The sequence below is a fragment of the Natator depressus genome, chromosome 28, assembly GCF_965152275.1.
Source record: "Natator depressus isolate rNatDep1 chromosome 28, rNatDep2.hap1, whole genome shotgun sequence".
Classification (NCBI taxonomy): domain Eukaryota; kingdom Metazoa; phylum Chordata; order Testudines; family Cheloniidae; genus Natator; species Natator depressus.
In genome coordinates this window covers 7148948-7169036 of record NC_134261.1, presented here as the reverse complement: position 1 = coordinate 7169036, position 20089 = coordinate 7148948, and the positions used below count along the sequence as shown (strand labels likewise).

At 47.7% G+C, this 20089-nt stretch overlaps 1 protein-coding gene and 1 non-coding gene across 2 annotated transcripts in view; one reads left to right on the top strand and one right to left on the bottom strand.

Moving 5' to 3' along the window:
• Positions 1-332: 332 nt before the first annotated feature.
• Positions 333-20089, top strand: part of LOC141978795 (uncharacterized) — a 203698-nt gene continuing 183941 nt past the window's right edge. The window contains 3 exon segments of the mRNA XM_074941110.1: positions 333-414; positions 3554-3667; positions 4039-5196. Of these exon segments, the coding sequence (XP_074797211.1) occupies positions 381-414; positions 3554-3667; positions 4039-5196 (1306 nt within the window). The 5' untranslated portion in view covers positions 333-380.
• Positions 13597-13668, bottom strand: TRNAE-CUC (transfer RNA glutamic acid (anticodon CUC)). The gene has a single exon. It is a non-coding gene; the product is annotated as a tRNA-Glu (tRNA).

The following is a 20089-nucleotide window of genomic DNA, read 5'->3' as shown; positions in this document are numbered from 1 at the left end:
AGGGTGTTGGGCTTCCTACCAGGGAGCTCTCCCTAGACCCTGCTCGGGGCAGCATCTGCTGTATCAGTCTGTGGCTAGTAGGTGTGTGATGGATCTGCTGGGAGAGGAGGGGCTCTCTCTTCGCCCCCTCACCCTGGTGTTTCCTGGATGCTCTGACCAGGGTGGGGGTGGGCCTCTGTTGACTGCGATCCACCCAGAGTTTCCGTTTGATTGGCTCCTCTCCCCCACGAATAGTGGGGCTGTGAGTGGGGCAGCAGGTCCTGAGTGTGGGGCTCTTGCTCTTTCAGGGGTCTGTGACGTTCGAGGAGGTGGCTGTGTATTTCACCAGGGAAGAGGGGGCTCTGCTGGACCCCGCTCAGAGAGCCCTCTACAGAGACGTCATGCAGGAGACCTATGAGACTGTGACCTCCCTGGGTAAGGGTTCCTGTCCCCTCGGTTCTTGGAGGGGGAAATGAAGAGATGAGGTTCACCCCACCCCTGCAATGCCACCTCTGCTCTGTCCTGTTCCAGCATCACCCCAGCGTGCCAGTGACACACACACGACCAGAGACCCTCCCCGGCTGCAGAACACTGTGGGGACAGAGCACAGGGGCAGTACCGCACAGTGTCCAATATCTCCTGTTTGCACAAGTAAAACGGGGGGGTTAGGTCCAGCATAACGAACAGAAGCTTCCTACCCCTGGCCTTCTCTCAAACCCTGAGCCTTCTCCACCCAGACCAGAATGTGCTTGGGGTGTAAGAAGCAGGCTGCTGGAGTCAGGGCTGCTGGTCCAGGGTTACTGATCACACAGACACTCGGGGCGTCCTTGAATGCTGGCGGGGGGAATCCAGACAAGGGAGCTCCAGCAGCAGAACATTGAATCTCACCCAGGACTACAGATGACACAACTCCTCACTGCTCCGGATTGCCCCCGTGCATGGGAAAATGGCCTAGGTTGCTGGTGAAAATCCTTGAGACCTGGAGAGTTGCTCCCCCCATCCCCATGTGCAATAGCCACAATCTCTCTTCTCTGCAGACTTGGTTTTTTGAGTCCCTCATTCCTGAAGTCACATGACCCCGATTCTAATTCTTATTTGTCACATTCTGCTTTTCTAGACTATTTAGAGTCTTTTGCTTCTGAATGATAGTTTCTAATTTCCCAGTGTTCTCCACACCCAGGGATTTTCCTACTCCCTCCCATTGCACTGGACTCACTAGGTTCCCTAGTATTTAAGAACGGCCACACTGGGACAGACCAAAGGTGCATCTAGCCCAGTGTCCTGTCTTCCGACAGTGACCAGTGCCAGGTGTCCCAGAGGGAATGAACAGAACAGAGAATCATGAAGTGATTCATCTCCTGTCACCCATTCCCAGCTTACGACAAACAGAAGTTAGGGACACCATCCCTGCCCATCCTGGCTCATAACCATTCACGGACCTGTCCTCGATAGATTTCTCATGGTGGGTTTTTTTTTTTTTTTTTGTAACCCTATTATAATCTTGGCCTTCACAACGTCCTCTGGCAAGGAGTTCCCCAGGTTGACTGTGCGTTGTGTGAAGAAATACTTCCTTTTGTTTCTTTTAAACCTGCTGCCTAATAATTTCATTGGGTGATTCCTAGTCCTTGTGTTATGAGAAGGAGTAAGTAACATTTCCTTATCTACTTTCTCCACAGCAGTCTTGATTTTATCGACCTCTCTCATATCCCCCCTTTGCCTCTTTTCCAAGCTGAAAAGTCCCAGTCTTTTTCATCTTTCCCCATACAGAAGGGTTTCATACCTGTAATCATTTGGGTTGCCCTTTTCTGAACCTGTTCCAATTCCAATCTATCTTTTTTTGAGATGGGGCAACCACATCTGCATGCAGTATTCGAGATGTGGGTGTACCATGGATTTATATAGAGGCGATATGATATTTTCTGTCTTATTATCTATCCATTTCAGAATGATTCCCAACGTTCTCTTTGCTTTTTGACTGCCGTGGCACACTGAGTTGATGTTTTCAGAGAACTGTGCACAGTGACTCCAAGATCCCTCTGTTGAGTGGAAACAGCTCATTTAGACCCCATCATTTTATATGTGTAGTTGGGATTATGTTTTCCAGTGGGCTGCAGTATGGTGCTATCCTGACATCTAGTACTGCTGAGATCCTGCATTCAGTGATATCCCTGCCCTTCCTGTTCCCTTTCTCATAAAACAAGAAGAGCATCCACATGCATATTTACCTTCATTCCCTCAGCAGTCCTCATGGGAATCCCTGATCGGTTCCAAAGTGTATTAAAACCTTTCTTAAAGGGTTACCTCTTGGTGGTTATCAGTTCCTGTGAGTTTGTAGCCCAGAAAGACCCCCCTCAGTCAGCTCAAACTCAGCTGTTTATCCCCGCAAAATCTGTCATCTTCAGTCTCCTGAATGAGGGGAAATCCGTCACTACCCCTTTCTGCGTTGGGTAAAGCTTCAAAAGGTGGAGCTCTGCATAACCAGCCTTGAGATCTGGCATTCATCACCCCGTAGTGATACCAGATTGCACAGGAAAGCCATCCCGCAGCCCTTCCTGGTATCATCTGGCGCATCTCGGCATCATAGTCTGTGAAGAATTCATGCTTTCAAGGGCTGGCTTAGATATACAGATAACAGTCATAATTAGGGCAAGAGTTTGCAGGCAATGAAAACAGAGTAATTGACAAACGTGAGCAATATCTAATCCTTTAAAGCCTGAAAGTGCCTTGGGGGGAGGGGACAGGAGCCAGCTGTGTGGGGGAGGTGGGGCCCAGACACTGGGCATTGAGAGCCTAGAGCCAGCTGTGCGCTGGAGAGATGGGGCATGAACCAGCTGTGTGCAGGGGAGATGAGCAGGGGAGAGGTGCTGTGGACACGGCTGCGAGCAGGTGTGAGTGCCGTCCTCTCTGCAGCATGATGAGAGAGCCTGGCGTCCCACTGCTGATCCCAGACTTGTATGAGGAGGGAAGAAATTGGCAGCAAGTCTCGACTGCAGCCAGCCTGTGCCCTGGGGAGGAGTCGGGTGTCTCCAGGGAGAAATCTGGGGGGTTGTGACCCTGCATACCCCACCCACCCTCTGATCAGCAATTCCAGTTATTAACGGTGATTCCAGAAACGAAGAGTAATTTCGGGAAAAATGCAGTCCTAGCGACAATTTCCGGAAAACACTGGCCCTAGTTGTACCATTAAATCCGATAGTCTCAAGATATAGGCCTGTGTTGATCAGATCTGTCGCTCTGCCTTCACGGAGTTCACTCTCCTTGTGGGTTCTACCCCTTCCCCCATTCTGTGTCTGCCTTGTCTATTTAGATTGAAACTTCTTCAGGGCACGGGCCATCAACGCTTCTCGGTTTGTACTGTGCCTAGCAAAATGAGGACCCACTTGTTAGTTGGCCCTTAGGCACTAAGGTAATGAAGATGATTTATAATAATCATCTCCTGACACTTTGAGCCAAGGAAGCCGGCCTCGGGACGTTACTACTTAAAAACGAGCTGGGCTTAAAAGCATGGAATATTCTTTGTGACAAGTATCCCACAAATTCCACTGACCTCCCTTGGTTTCTTTGCCTTGAGCAGGGTTTCCAGTTTCCAGAACTGATGTGATCTCGCAGCTGGGACGAGGGGAGGAGCCGTGGGTCCCAGACCTTCATGGCTTTGAGAAAAAAGTGCTCCCGAGAGCTGCCTGCACAGGTGAGGCATTGGTTAAACCAACCCCAAAACTGTCGGTGAATACAGGAAACATTTGGGATGCCCTACAAAGACCTTGTGAGCTCTCCAAGTTCAGGATTGTTCCCTGCAGATGTGGAATCATTAGGCAGAGGTCACTCATGGCTTCCCACCTATCCTGACTGACAACTGGCAGCAGGTCCCTCCCCAATCTCGCTGTCCCCTGAGATTTCTTCTGAGATACGGACCCAGAACTGATCCCTTCCTTTCTCTCCTCTGGGGAAGGTTTAAGGAAAAATCAGCTCCTGATAGGTTTGATCTGTCCTGTACACATTTTGGTTTCTTCATCCCTTTTTCCATTCTTCTCTCTGAGATTTCCTTTCTCTCTGGCACAGGCAGAGACTTACGTCTGGATTCTCTCTGTCTTCCATCAGGTGTTGGGATGGCGAGTGAAAACGAGGAGGAACCGCAGCAGGAAGATGCTGAGTGAGTAGAAGCACATGGGATGTTCTCAGGAAGGTCCAAAGGGAATGATTCTGGGAGCTGTGCATGCCCAGAAAAAACAAAAGCCTGTGAGAGTCAGCAGAGGCCAGAGGAAAACTTCAGTAGCCAGTCAGACCTTATTACACGTGAGAGAATGAACTTGGAAGGAACACGCTACACATGCCTTGAGTGTGGGGAAAGGTTCAAAGGGAGCTCTGACCTTCTCACACATCAGAGAATCCACACGGGTGAGAAACCTTACGCATGCAGTGTGTGTGGGAAATGTTTCAAGCGGAGCTCACAGCTCATTGCACATAAGAGAATCCACATAGTTGAGAAACCTTATGGCTGCCGTGAGTGTGGGAAACACTTCAAGCAGAGCTCACACCTTATTACACATCGGAAAATCCACACGGGTGAGAAACCTTATGGATGCCCTGAGTGTGGGAAGCACTTCATTGATAGTACATCCCTCATCTCACATCAGAGAATCCACACAGAAGAGAGGCCCTACACATGCTCTGAGTGTGGGAAAAGCTTCAATCGGAGCTCAAACCTGATCACACATCAGCGAATCCACACGGGAGATGCACCCTACACATGCTCTGAGTGTGGGGAACGCTTCCGTTATAGCTCAGCCCTTACCACCCATCAGAAAATCCACACCGGTGAGAGACCCTACACATGCTCTGAGTGCGGGAAAAGCTTCAATCAGAGCTCTACCCTAATCACACATCAGAGAACGCACACAGGAGAGACCCCCTACATGTGCTGTGAGTGCGGGAAAAGCTTTAATCGGAGCTCTGTACTGAGCACACATAGAAGAATCCACACGGGTGAGAAACCTTATGGATGCTCTGAGTGTGGGAAACGCTTCAATCGGAGCTCATACCTTATCATACATTGGCGAATCCATACGGGTGAGAAACCTTATGGATGCCGTGAGTGTGGGAAACACTTCAATCAAAGCTCAGCCCTTATCACACATCAGCGAATCCACACAGGAGAGACGCCCTACACATGCTCTGAGTGTGGGAAAAGCTTCAATCAGCGCTCAATCCTTATTAGACATCAGAAAACCCACATTGGAGTGATCTGTAACAAATGCCTTGACTAGGGCTGGCCAAAGGTGTTTTTTTTTTTTTAAATCACATTTGCTAATTCCCACTCAGTGATCTGAGCTCCATCTTCACCGTGGTTACTCAGCTTCCGCAGATGAGTTGCCTGCTTCTGCCTTTTGCAGCTCACCCTTCTTTGGGGTCAGTCCTGTGATCTTTTCTATCAACTCCTTTCCTTTGGAGTCGAAGGAGCGTGTGTCCCTCCAGCCAGGAATGTTCATCAGCTCCAGGTGGGGGAGAGAGGTTTGTTCCCAACAAGCTACTCTGAGTCAAAAACTACCCGTGCCGTACATCCACTAGGACTGCACATGGCGTCGGCTGCTCAAGTTAGTGATCTTCGTGTTAAAAGACAACTACAGTTGTCGTGCAGATGCAGCCGAGGTGCAGTGGTTGGCATTAGCTTTCCCCTTGTCCTAACCTAAACTCCGTCACTTTTCCTAGTCTAAACAAACCCTGAGCATCATGGTTATAATGTCCCTCCATTTCAAAGCAAGTGTGAGGCATCAAGTTCCCCCACCAGGAACATATTGTTTCATTCCCAGTTGTCACAGTTCATCAGAGCACTGTTGCTTCAGGTTTTCCTGAAGACGGATATTTTTACTACCGTTTTCCTCCCTTGAAATATATTGAAGTATAGCAAAGAGCAGGAACAGGGAAGGGATAGAGAAAAATGTCTTTTCCCCTCTGTAACAACAGAAGAACATCGGGTAAATCAGAGGGATTCTCCGTCGCCATCCCAATCCCCCTGTTGTTCAATTGGTAAGGTCAATATTTCCCGAAGGGGCTGGGAAGAGGATTCCCTAGTAAATGATTTGGAACTAAGCAAAACACCCATTCATTTGCCTCCCAAAGCAGTTGTAGCATGTACGAGAATAGAGACCCAGTATAGCCTGGAATGATTTCTATTTCAAATGGAATTTATTTGGATAAATTTTGAAATAAATCTTCTGTTGGGAAGAAAATTACTTGAGACAAGATGTGGAACCTTTTCCCCAGTGAGAGGGGAACAGCCAGAGAGTTCCCCAGGGCTCTTGTTCGCAAAGCAAAGATGTCACATTAGGCAGGAGATGTCAAGATCTACAATGGTGATGGGCGTGTGATGGGAGCTTTTCTGGGTGGTGGTTGGTTGGTTGGTTTTTTTCATGTAATTTTTGTTTTGTTTTTGCAACCAGTTATTTTTATAGGTGCTGAGGCTCCTTCTCCTTTTGAGCACAGCTCTTTAACCCTCAGGCCTGGCTCTGGAAACCTCAGAACCGGCTTTGTGTTTTTTTCATGTTTGCTACCTTTGGGGTTCGCACATCCACACGACATGCGGTTCACAGCAACGGATACTTTGGGAAACCTGCTGGGCGAAGCAGGCCTTTTCCAAACTGACATTGGCCCAAAGTCTGCCTCAATTCAGCTGGATTGGGACACGTCTGTGTCAAAGGAGTGGTTCACACCTGATTTGCCCAGAGACCTCAGGGGAGGGATGGTAAGATATAGGATAAGTAGGAATCGACAACAATGAAGTTAAATATTAAGACCCTCACCTTGCAGGTCAAGAAGCCTGTTCATTCCCTCCAATGCATCTGGCACTGGTCACTCTCAGGTAGCACACTGGGCTTGATGGACCATTGGTCTGACCCAGTCTATGACCAGTCTTGCGTTCTTATATAAGCCCTCTACGGCCTTGTCTACACGGGCAAGTTTCTGCACAGGAAAGCAGCTTTCTGCGGTGTAACTCCCGAGGTGCACACACAGATTTCATGGTGCATGATAGAAAGGGGCCATGACAGGGACACACTGCAGTGCAGGGTGAAAGTGAAGGAGCTCTGGCACGCCTACCACAGGGTGCAGGAGGCAAACTGCTGCTCCATATTGGGGGCTAACTAACCCCAGCATCACAGCAAGAATCTACCTAGCACCTGGAGAAAAAATATAAATGAGAGTCAAAGACACCCCCACATGGCCTGTCTCTTCCCCAATCTCAACACCCGGAAGATTGTCTGGAAGACTCAGAATTTGAACTGCGGAGATTGGTCCCAGGCTGAGAGGGAATTCAGTCTGTGTATTAAGAACTCAACATTGCCTGGAGCAACCAGTGAGTGAGAAAAGCTGTTTGATCCAATTCTTGCTTAGTATATTCAAATTAGAGTTCAGACTGGGAGTCTATTTTCATTTGTTATGTAACCACTTTTGACCTCTGTGACCAACACTTATACTCAGTTAAAATCTAACTTTCTGTAGTTAATAAACTTATTTTAATATTTGATACTTACTCCTGAGTTTGTCCAAAGTGCTTGGGAAAGTTGCTCACATGACAAAGGCTGGTGCGTGTCCCGTTTATTTTTGATGAAGTGGCGAACTCATTAATGAGCTTACGCTTTTCAAGAGCAGGCCGTGAGCCGTGTGAGATGGTACATTTCTGAGGTGCAAGGCTGAGGGCTGGGGAGATACGCTGGTGTCTCTGGACAATTGAGGAGTGGCTTGTAGAGCATTCCTGCAACTTAGCTGGGTGCTTTGCTGCATGTTGTTGGCCAAATGATCGTAGAATCCTAGGATATCGGGGTGGGAAGGGACCTCAGGAGGTGTCTAGTCCAACCCCCTGCCCAGAGCAGGACCAACCCCAACTAAATCATCCCAGCCAGGGCTTTGTCAAGCCTGACTTTAAAAACTTCTAAGGAAGGGGATTCTACCACCTCCCTAGGTAACGCATTCCAGTGTTTCACCGCCCTCCTAGTGAAAAAGTTTTTTTAATATCCAACCTAAACCTCCCCCACTGCAACTTGAGACCATTACTCCTTGTCCTGTCATCTGCTATCACTGAGAACAGCCGAGCTCCATCCTCTTTGGAACCCCCCTTCAGGTAGTTGAAGGCTGCTATCAAATCCCCCCTCATTCTTCTCTTCCGTAGACTAAACAATCCCAGTTCCCTCAGCCTCTCCTTATAAGTCATGTGTTCCAGACCCGTAATCATTTTTGTTGCCCTTCGCTGGACTCTCCCCAATTTCTCCACATCCTTCATGTAGTGTGGGGCCCAAAACTCCACAGAGCCAGTTATCTCGTCATAGAAGGCAATTAGATTAGTCAGGCATGACTTGCCCTTGGTGAATCCATGCTGATTGTTCCTGATCACATTCCTCTCCTCCAAGTGCTTCAGAATGGATTCCTTGAGGACCTGCTCCATGATTTTTACCAGGACTGAGGTGAGGCTGACTGGCCTGTAGTTCCCAGGATCCTCCTTCTTCCCTTTTTTAAAGATTGGCACTACATTAGCCTGTTTCCAGTCGTCCAGGACTTCCCCCGATCGCCATGAGTTTTCAAAGATAATGGCCAATGGCTCTGCAATCACATCCGCCAACTCCTTTAGCACTCTCGGATGCAACGCATCCGGCCCCATGGACTTGTGCACATCCAGCTTTTCTAAATAGTCCCGAACCACTTCTTTCTCCACAGAGGGCTGGCCACCTCCTCCCCATGCTGTGCTGCCCAGGGCAGTAGTCTGGGAGCTGACCTTGTGAAGACAGAGGCAAAAAAGCATTGAGTACGTTAGCTTTTTCCACCTCCTCTGTCACTAGGTTGTCTCCCTCATTCAGTAAGGGGCCCACACTTTCCTTGGCTTTCTTCTTGTTGCCAACATACCTGAAGAAACCCTTCTTGTTTCTCTTAACATCTCTCGCTAGCTACAACTCCAGGTGTGATTTAGCCTTTTTGATTTCATTCCTACATGCCCGAGCAATATTTTTATACTCTTCCCTGGTCATTTGTCCAATCTTCCACTTCTTGTAAGCCTCTTTTTTGTGTTTAAGATCAGCAAGGATTTCACTGTTCAGCCAAGCTGGTCGCCTGCCATATTTACTATTCTTTCTACATGTCGGGATGGTTTGTCCCTGTAACCACAATAAGGATTTTGTAAAATACAGCCAGCTCTCCTGGACTCCTTTTCCCCTCATGTTATTCTCCCACGGGATCCTGCCCATCACTTCCCAGAAGGAGTCAAAGTCTGCTTTTCTTAAGTCCAGGGTCCGTATTCTGCTGCTTTCTTTTCCTCCTTGTGTCAGGATCCTGAACTCAACCATCTCATGGCCACTGCCTCCCAGGTTCCCATCCACTTTTGCTTCCCCTACTAATTCTTGCCAGTTTGTGAGCAGCAGGTCAAGAAGAGGTCCGCCCCTAGTTGGTTCCTCCAGCCCTTGCACCAGGAAATTGTCCCCTACAGTTTCCAAAAACTTCCTGGATTGTGTGTGCACCGCTGTATTGCTCTCCCAGCAGATATCAGGATGATTGAAGTCGCCCATGAAAACCAGGGCATGCGATCTAGTAGCTTCTGCGAGTTGCCAGAAGAAAGCCTCGTCCACCTCATCCCCCTGGTCCGGTGGTCTATAGCAGACTCCCACCACGACATCACCGTTGTTGCTCACGCTTCTAAACTTAATCCAGAGACTCTCAGGTTTTTCTGCAGTTTCATACTTGAGCTCTGAGCAGTCATAGTGCTCCCTTACATACAGTGCAACTCCCCCACCTTTTCTGGCCTCCCTGTCCTTCCTGAACAGTTTATATCCATCCATGACAGTACTCCAGTCATGTGAGTTATCCCACCAAGTCTCTGTTATTCCAATCACATCCTAATTCCTTGACTTTGCCAGGACTTCCAGTTCTCCCTGCTTGTTTCCCAGGCGTCGTGCATTTATGTATAGGCACTTGAGATAACCCGCTGATCGCCCCTCTTTCTCAGTATGAGGCAGGAGCCCTCCTCTCTCACGCACTCCTGCTCATGCTTCCTCCCGGTATCCCACTTCCCCACTTACCTCAGGGCTTTGGTCTCCTTCCCCTGGTGAACCTAGTTTAAAGCCCTCCTCACTAGGTTAGCCAGCCTGCTTGTGAAGATGCTCATCCCTCTCTTCGTTAGGTGGAGCCCGTCTCTGCCTAGCATTCCTCCTTCTTGGAACACCATCCCATGGTCAAAGAATCCAAAGCCTTCTCTCCGACACCACCTGCATAGCCATTCGTTGACTTCCATGATTCGACGGTCTCTACCCTGGCCTTTTCCTTCCACGGGGAGGATGGACGAGAAGACCACTTGCACCTCAAACTCCTTTATCCTTCTTCCCAGGGCCACGTAGTCCGCAGTGATCCACTCAAGGTCATTCTTGGCAGTATCATTGGTGCCCACGTGGAGAAGCAGGAAGGGGTAGCGATCCGAGGGCTGGATGAGTCTCGGCAGTCTCTCCGTCACATCGCGAATCTTAGCTCCTGGCAAGCAGCAGACTTCTCGGTTTTCCCGGTTGGGATGGCAGATAGATGACTCAGTCCCCCTGAGGAGAGAGTCCCCGACCACCACCACTCGCCTCCTTCTCTTGGGAGCGGTGGTCGTGGAACCCCCAACCCTAGGACAGTGCATCTCAGGCCTTCCAATTGGCGCAGTCTCCTTCTGCTCCCTTCCCTCAGATGTATCATCTGGTCCACTCTCCGCATTAGTACCTGTGGAGAGAACATGAAAACGGTTACTTACCTGTACCGGCTTTGCTGGTACATGGACGTTCCCCTTTTTTCTTCTGGAAGTCTCATGATGCCAAATTTCTTCACCGTCCTCCTGTCCCCAATGTGCAGCCTGCTCTGAATCTGTTATTCTATGATTCTGTGATTCTCTGTGTGCTGTGTGGGTTTGTGTGTGGGTCTGGTTTTTGTTAGTGCCTGCATGGGCCTGTGCAGTGTGTGATTTTCTCTTTCTCTCTCTGTGTTTCTCTCTCTGTTTGTATCTTCATGTGTAAATTCACTGGAATGTTTAAAAAGATCCACAGCTTTGCCAATTTTCACCAGGAATTTTTCTCAATCAACAAATTCTCACTTGTTCCCTACTTAAGTGTTCACTCTTGGATGGCATCAAATTAACCTATGAAATTCTGAACTGAAACCTCACCTGCTTTTCAGGGATTCTTCCTTAGACTCAGAGGATGAAGAGCTGGAAAATTCACCTAATTCAGTTTAAAGGCAAAGCTTCACTGAGAGTTGACATTCCAAGCCCTTGTTTACAAAATGAGAAAAAGAGCCAGGGTAAGCACTTCTTTTTGGTTCACAGAATAAAGCGTTTGTCATTTAAGGGTTTGTTTCCCATATTTTAAAACCACAAGGGGTCTTCGTAAACACCCAGTCTGACCTCCTGTCTAGCGCGGGCCCGAAACCTGCCGCCAAAGAATTCCTTTTCAATTCGAACCGATCCGTTTAAAAAAAATAGATCCACTTTTGATTTGAAAATTTCCAGGAATGGAGAATCCACCAGGACTCTGGGTAATATTTTCAATGGAAGGTTAATTACCTTCCCTGTCAGAAAGCACGCCTTATTTCCAATCTGAATGTGTCTAGCTTCACTTCCAGCCATTGGCTCACATTATACATTTGTCTGTTAGATTGAAGAGCCTGTTAGTAAGTATTGTTCCCCATGTAGGTACTTAGGGAGGGAGATCATCATCCCCTAAACCTTTTCTGAGCTCTTTGTGACTATCACAGCAGGGCAGGGTTTTTAAGCCTTTCATCCTTCTCATGGCTCTTCTTTCTCCTCTCAAATGTTTCATCCTCCTTCTTGAACTGGGGAGCTCAGAACTGGATGAAGTGGGCACAACAGATACAGAGGTAAAATGACCTTTCGACTCCGAGTTGAGATCCTGCTGTTGCTGTATACGTGGCTTACATTGCTTGTTCCTAGATGTACACACTTCCATTTGGCCTTAGCCGCAGGAAATAGTCATCAGCACCACCTCAGCTCTCTGTTCTGAGATTTACTTCTCAGTCCCTAGATGCCAAAATATCTCCTTAGGATCCTAGATGGCTGTCCTACGCCGGCTGGATCAGATGTTCCTGCTTCCCCTCAGAAATCTCCAGATGATCCGTGTTCTCCAGAGCTTACCCTCCCAGACAGGATTGAACAACCTTAGCTTATAACTAGACCACCCGTGACCTCAACTAAGTGCCCTGAATGCACCACTTTTGAATTCCCTCCAACTTCTATCATAGAAATGCGAAGCAGTTGGTGTTGTAATGTTACAGGAGAGGTTGAAATGAGGCTATTTCTCAGGTAGAAGGCAATGATTGTATCAGGAAGGGGATTTGAACGTCTACCTCCATATGGAGCCCAGAACACAAATGACGGAAAGACGCAGCCTTGAGTTTGACACGTTAGACCACTCGGCCAGCCTGTCACTGTTAGTCAATCCACTTATCAATCTCAGTTTTCTTTAACTTGTTGTGAACTTTCCAGGGAGGCGGAGATGGCAGATCTCTTTCAACTTCTAGAGACTTTCTAAAGCACAGCTGATTTTTATATGTCGTCTCCCTGCTCCCTTTTTAAGGGAATAAAAGATGGTTGCTACCATTGTGAGAAAGTAATGTTGAACCTCAAACTCCTGCATGGTGGGCCAGACGGCCAAGCAACCAGCACGCACAACTGCTACCACCTTTTGTTTTCAAAATAGCTCAGCCCTCAGTGTGTTGAGCCTTTCTGAAAATCTGGCCAAAATGTGTATTGCCCAAATGGGAGCTGAGTTCACCTGAAAATCTGGCTCTAGGGGTGGGGGTGAGACCTTCTGAAAATTCTGGCCCATGTGTCTGGAAGCTCTAAGAACCTTCAGAACTTTTATCGTGTGCTAGAACCTGATGAGAAAACCTTCCTTCTGTCGAACTCAGCAGCGATTTTCTCATTGACTTACAATCACAATGTTTCATCTTGATCCCAGATTTAGGTATCAACAAAATGCATTGATTGTATTTTTACAAGCAGTGTGAAACAAACACCCCTAGTTGGGCAGAGGGATAGAAGTAGGTCGGCCGCTAAACCACATGGCCTTTCATCAGTAGCTACCTGAGCAAGGTAGTAACCAGTGGCCAACAGGTGAAAGGCCAATCATCTATGCTTAGAACACGACAGGAGCTAGACCTCAGGAATGGAAGAGGCTAATGGTCAGTTTTGCCGAGATGGTTACTTCCAAAGACTGGTATATAGAGCGGGATGAAAGTTTTTTGCGTGAATATTTTATTTGCTGCAATAATTTGGTTGACCCAAAATGATTTTTTGGTTTTGTTTTAGCAAGAAAACTGACATCTTGGGTCAACCTGAGTGTCTATTACTGTTGTTATAACATTGGTTAGGCTAGCTAGCAAGGGGGAACAAGAATTTGCACCTATTTGTGGACATCGAGGTGCACAGTGGAAACATGTCCACGTTCTGCTCCTAGTCAGTGGGAAGCTTTGATTTTGATATGGTCTCCAAAGCCCTTGCCAAGATCACATAGAAGATGGGGGAGTCAGGGAAAAAGCGTCAATTTGTTAAAATTGCAAATGAAGGATAAATTAAGGTGTTTTGCTGTAAAGTCACTTTTCCCTGACTGGGAATTGAACCCAGGCCGTGGCTGTGAGAGCGCCAAATCCTAACCACTAGACCACCAGGGAGAGGATGAGGCTCTTGTTCTTCTCAGCTGTGCTGCACTTCCTTAGGCTATTTTCTGTCCAATTTCTGAAGCTGCTCCTTTGTCCATTCCCTGAGCACCTAAGAGCAGAGCGGGCAGGAACCCCTGTGCTCAGGGTCACAACCTGAGCCCAACCCAAGCCACTGAAACAAACTCAAATGCTGTGTCAGCTTCCTCCACTAGGATCACAGAGCAACACAGAGAAAACCCAGGAGGAACAATCCTCCTCTGCCTTCATTGACCCCATTGCAACCCTCTCAGCAGCCGACCAGGGCCTTCTTCTGGGAAGGACATTGAGCTGATAGGAACTTTGGCATAGAGAGCAAGGGAGGGACTTTGCTCCCCCTCCTTGTGACCTGATTGCATTCTGACTCCATGTAACGGGGCTCTGAGCTTTGCCATCTTCTGAATTCTGTGTCCTCAACAAGCAGCCAAAGTGCTGAACCCCCTGGACCCTTCTGCTGGGAGCATGGGGATTGCACAAGAGCTACAAGCCCTTTTTACCTCTCCTTCTTCTCCTCCGCTTCCCCGGACTTTCCCCACCAATGGTTTCATCAGACTCTGGAGGAATCTAAGTCCCTGCAGGTTTCCCTCACCCACCTTGTAAGGCAAACAGTGATTCCCTTCTCTGACACTCCTAGGGCCACATTTTCTTTGAGGAGCTTCTCCCCAGGGGGTCTGATGTCCTGCAAAAATGCAAAGTCACTTACCGTGGAATTCTCTCCCCAGAACATCTGAGACAATATTGACTGAAACAATGAACTAACTGATCATCTGCCCTTCCTTCAGTTACTTTGGGTTCTGCTGCTGTTCACCATTTCTGAGTGGAGATTTTAAATCACGGCTGTTTCTTTGTTAGCATGTCATGGGCTATTATCAGCAGGAGGAAGAATCACTTTTTGTAGTGGTAATCAGGGTGCCCATTTCGAACAGTTCTTTCTGAGTTCAATCCTTGAGGGAGCCATTTAGGGATCTGGGGCAAAAATTGGGGATTGGTCCTGCCTTGAGCAGTGGATTGGACTAGATGATCTCCTGAGGTCCCTTCCAACTCTGTGATTCTGTGAAAGGACAAGTCAGAGGGCAGGGGACTTGACAAAACCCTGGCTGGGATGATTTAGTTGGGGTTGGTCCTGCTTTGAGCAGGGGGTTGGACTAGATGACCTCCTGAGGTCCCTTCCAACCCTGATCTTCTATGATTTTAAGTCTAACCAATTTATTTGAGCATAAGCTTTCGTGAGCTACAGGTCACGTCAAGTGGAAGCAAATCCCCTCCCTGGCTTTCTATGCCAAAATTATAATCAGCGGAGTGGTTTTCCTGGACAAGCCACTAGGTAGGCGGAAGAAGAAGCGGAGGGGGATGCGGTGGGGTAAATGAAAGCAGAGGAGGATTGTTCCTCTTTTGTGTTGCTCTTGGGATTCTGATGGAGGAACCTAAAGCATAATTTGAGCTTGTTTCAAAGCTTTTGCTTGAGCTCGGGTTATGAGCACAGGGGTTCCTTCACTCTCTGTTCTTGTCCCTTCTGAAATGGGGAATGGACCATTTCCTAAACTGGAGAGAAAGTAGCCTTAGAAAGCATAGAGGAGCTGAACCAAAAAACCCTACATTGCCCCCCCTTATGGTCTACTGCAGGGGTAGTCAACTATTTTTTGTCAAGGTCCAAATTTCTCGGTCAAGATATAATCAAGGTCCAGACTCCAGAGAAAATCATTTTAAAAAATCATAATAATAAGTAAATAAAAAGATTTCAGGGTCCATTAAAAATTTCTGGCTGTCTAGAGTTGGCCCGTGGTACACCTGTTGAGTACCCTTGGTCTACTGGTTAGGACTCTCCTTGATGCTGCCTTGGTTCCATCCTCAGTCAGGGAAAGAAACTTCTCGACACAATTCTCCATTCAGTCTTCACTGCAAATTAAAAAAAACTCTGAACTTTCACCCCAATAGCTTATTATCTGGCCATTTTCTGCCCTGTCCCATATAAACACCAAAAGGGGCCTTTTTAAAAACCAAACACTTTGAGATGGGGGAGAACTGGCTGACTCCAGCTGCCCATCTCTATTCACTTGTGTGCCGAATTGAATGAATCTCTTTGGATACACAGCAATCGTGAAGCATAAATCTGCTTCAGTGGATACACTGGAAGTGATATTGTCTAAATAACACCTGGCTTTTTTCAAAACCAGCAATAGCCACAAGAGGTCCCAGAATCGTCTGAGATTGGCTCTAGCTGACAAAGGGGCCCATTTTTCAGCGAGGAATTAAACTTCTTTGTTCCATTTTCTCTGCTTTGAGGCTATTTCCGCTTTTCTCAGGTAGTGTGGCGAGCAAACGCGCAGGTGGGTGAGATAATATCTTTCACTGGGCCAGCTTCTGTTGGGGACAAAGACAAGCTTTTCTGGGACCTGCATGGCCACAACTACATAGCAAATGCTCATAAGACATTAATTAGTTCTTCTTTCACTCTCGAATGCATCACTTTTGGTGTGACACCAAGAAACTATTTCTTAGCCCGCGTAACCGTTTCTTCTCCACATGTTGAGATTATCTTTGGGCTGTAATGCCATCACGTATTAAAATTCCAAATGGCCAATTAGCAAGCACCAGAATAAAGAATAGACAATTATTAATCTGCCTCACCCCTCGCCCTGCCCAGGATCTCTGCATTGGTTTAGGAAAGATTTTCACATAGATATTTGCGAATTGGGAAGTTTTAAATTGTGTCAGCTTCCGTCTAGAAAGAGAGAGTGGTAAGCTAAATTGCTCCAACACAGATTTCCCCATCTATGTGAGAGAAAGAATTAGAAAGAAGTAAGGAAAGTGAATCCAAGGTAGATGATTCTGACCTTTCCTTTGAAATGCTCTTTGCAATAAATCAGTGAATATTCCCATAAGTAAACTCCTGTAAGTGACAGAAAGGAGGGCATGGGAAAAGGCTGTCAAATGTTGTGTTAAACTTCAATTCATGAGCAAAATTGTGTGGCCATTAAATTACAACTCTAAAATATCGTAAAAGGAAAGAAAAAGGAACAAAAAGTGTGGGAAATACGGGTGTATTTCAGCAAAGGGCTTGGAATGGAGGAAGACCAAAACTGATCAGTCGGGGGAAAAGGCACTGTTTCTGCCTAGTTTTAAGCCAGGGATATTTTGCGTGTGAAGCAAACATGATAACCACCACACTACACTACAATCCACGACAGAAACCAGTTGTGCCCAGCTTTGGATGTCCCCTCCTAAGGCTTTCTCAGCTGCCAGTGTATATCCGCTCCCTCAGTTCCCCTTTGAAGAACAGGACAACAAAGAACTTACTTTCCAAACTCAGACAGGCATCAGAAAAGCTGCAATGTCTCATCCAATTTGCCCTTCTCACAATGAGGCCAAAACGCAGGCAAATCTCGGAAGCAAGAAACCTCACATCCACTCCACTCCTCCATGGACATTTCCCTGCCAGCTCCTCGGGAGCAACCAGAAGACAAGAAACCAAAAAGCAGTAAAATCAAGGGCATGTCTCCCACCACAGGTTTCACTGACTGTGAAGGGTCATCTAGAAATGTTTTGCCTTTTCATACCTGAAGACTTGGTTATTCTCTCCTTCCCTGAACTGGAATGGAAAGCAAGGAGATAGGGGTGAGAACAAGCACTCCTAAGCAAAGGAAACAAGGCACCCAGCACATAACCCATCACCAGGAGAATAAAACCTGGGCTACACTACACAGTTAGGCCCATCGACAGCATTTTAGGTTGTCCTAATTACCTCACGGTGCACACTGCAGCCTTGTCCCATCTAGGGAAGTGCCCGGCTACACCCACATAGTAACTCCAGCTCCTCAAGAGGCACGGGGATTACGTTGGGGTCGTTAGGACAGCACAGTGTCTGTGTAGACACTGCCTTATTCCCAGGGGCTGCTGGCTGTCTTGCCTATTTCATGGCTTCCGGCTGGCTCCCTTCCTGGCTGCCCTCTGCTCCCTGATCCCAGCGGGGCTGCACCTGCCTGGCTCCTCGCGGGGCTGCTGCACCAAAGCTCCCGGGTCCCAGCGCAGGGAGCCGAGAAGCCTGGGCACTTGGCCCCCGCCCCCACTCCTGGCTGGGAGCAGGCAGGCAAGAAGCCCAGGTGGCCGGCTCCCACTCCAGGGAGGAGGTGGGGAGTCAAGAGCCCAGGGGGCAGCTGCGCGGAGTGAAGAGCCCCGTTTCCCAGCCTCCCCGCGCTGCCCCTCTTCATTCGGTGGAAGCACTCCTGGTGAAGACACACTCCGCCGACAGAAGGAGGGGAGTGGGGACAAACTCAAATTAAGCTTCCGCTTCCTCCATCAGGATCACGAGAGCAACGGAAAGAAAACTCAAGAGGAACAAGCCTCCTCTGCTTTCATGCGCCCCATCACAACCCTCCCTGCTTCGTTTTCTGCCTGCCTTTCCTTTTGAAACTGCAACGGCTGCTCCAGAAAACAATCATGTCTCTGAATTCACAGCAACATCCTGAGGATGATAAAAGTATGAAGGAATTCATGGACCTTTATCACATAATTAATAATAATTATTATTAATAATAATTAATACATTATTCTTTGTATTTCAAGATTAATCGCTCCGTTTTGCAGATTCAGCTCCACATTGATTCTTGTTGCTCTTTGCAATGTATCTATCTATCTAGGCAACAGTATTTGCTGTTGTTTCAGCTGGAGCACTCAGCGTGTTACGTTTTTCTGACAATCTGTGTCTCAAAAATTCTAGCCAATATGCCTGGAAGTTCCAAGAACCATCAAATTATGAAGGAATTCGAGGTCCTTTTTTATATTCCCATTTATCAGTAGTTATTATTTGTAAAGCAAAGATTAATCTTTCGTTTTTTTAGATCCAGCTCTACGCTGATTCTTGTTGCTATTTGCCATGTCTCTGTAGCTATCTAGCTATAAAGGCAACCGGTTTTTGCTCTTGTTTCTTTGTATTTGTACACTGCAACTTTGCAGCCCAAGCCGCATGACCCTGATTAATGTGACACGGGCCAGCCGTGGGTGATTCATTGCACTGTAGACGTATCCTAACGTTATGTCTGCACAGCGATTAAAACACCCAGGGCACCTGTCTCAGAGCCCGGGGCAGCTGACTCAGGCTTCTGGGGCTGGGGCTGCAGGGCTATAAAATGGCAGTGGAGACAGATGGGCTTGAGCCCAACCTCTGAGGCCCCACGAGGGGGGAGGGTTTCCAAACCCAGGCTTCAGCAGGAACACCAGTATCTGCACCCCACTTTTGAGCCCCACAGCTTGAGCTCCAGGAGCCCACGTCAGGTGACCCAGGCCAGCCCTGCTGCCATCTTTATCCTGGGAGAGAGGGACTCTACGGGGACGTCTCCATTGCAGTGTCAGCCCAGGGGTGGCAGGCTGTGCTCAAAGCAGCACCCTGGAAGCCCCATAGTCACCACTCTCATAGAATTAAGGTAGGATTTGTACAGAGTCGGCCTGGCGAGCTATCATTGTAAAAGTCGTGATCTGTTGAAGGCTAATACCTGGGTGGATGGTGTGTGCTAGCCGTGTCTGGGAAGTGGTGGAGTTTTGCTCTGGGTGCGTTACTGAAATATGTGATGAGGCTGGGAAATGGCCACCGCCAGCCTTTCCGGTGTGACGCTGGAGAAGCCAGACTCGCTGCTGGCCCAGTAAAGGTATCCACGCTCCCAAGGACGCTCCCAGGAACCGTGTACAATGCAGACTCCTCCGAGACAGCCCGGAGACAATGGACACTGCTTGACTCACAACGTTGCAGAGGAACTTCCTAGCAAGTTGGAAGAAAATATGAAAGAGGGGAAGAGACGTCATGACTTGGCCTCTCTCCCCCACAACTCAACATCTGGCAACACTTCTGGAGGACAAAGACTGAACTGAAATAATTCAGAGATCAGAAGAGAATAATAATAATCCATTCAAATCAAAGTCCCCAAACAGACTAGTATTGGTTTCTCAGCAGAAAACTTTCCAGTTGGGGGATTTTGTTTTCCCAGTCAGACCTTGCCAAGGGGAGCAGAGAGAAAATCTTTGAGTTGCCTCCTTCAGAACAGCTTGGCCTAGACACGCTAGCTGTGGGTCACTGTCGTGGCCTTGCTGAGGACAGGGGCATTTTAATAATTTGGGGAGGTCCCAGGGTGTTTGGGGGAGATTATGAGGCTGTTACCTTTTGAGATAAAAGCTAAGAAATACAGAAGTAGACAATTCTTTCATACATCTGGGCTTTAGACATATTTCATTTAAAGCAGAGGGTCTAACATGCTGTGAGAAAGTGGAAATGTTGGAAGCTCAAATAATTCAGTTTTTTCTATGTCTTGTGCGTGTGTAAATGGCACAACACGTTAATTTATAAGCACATCGTTCTTAACTTCGTTAAATATTATGTGGTGTATTAACTATATCAAGGGGGTTGTAC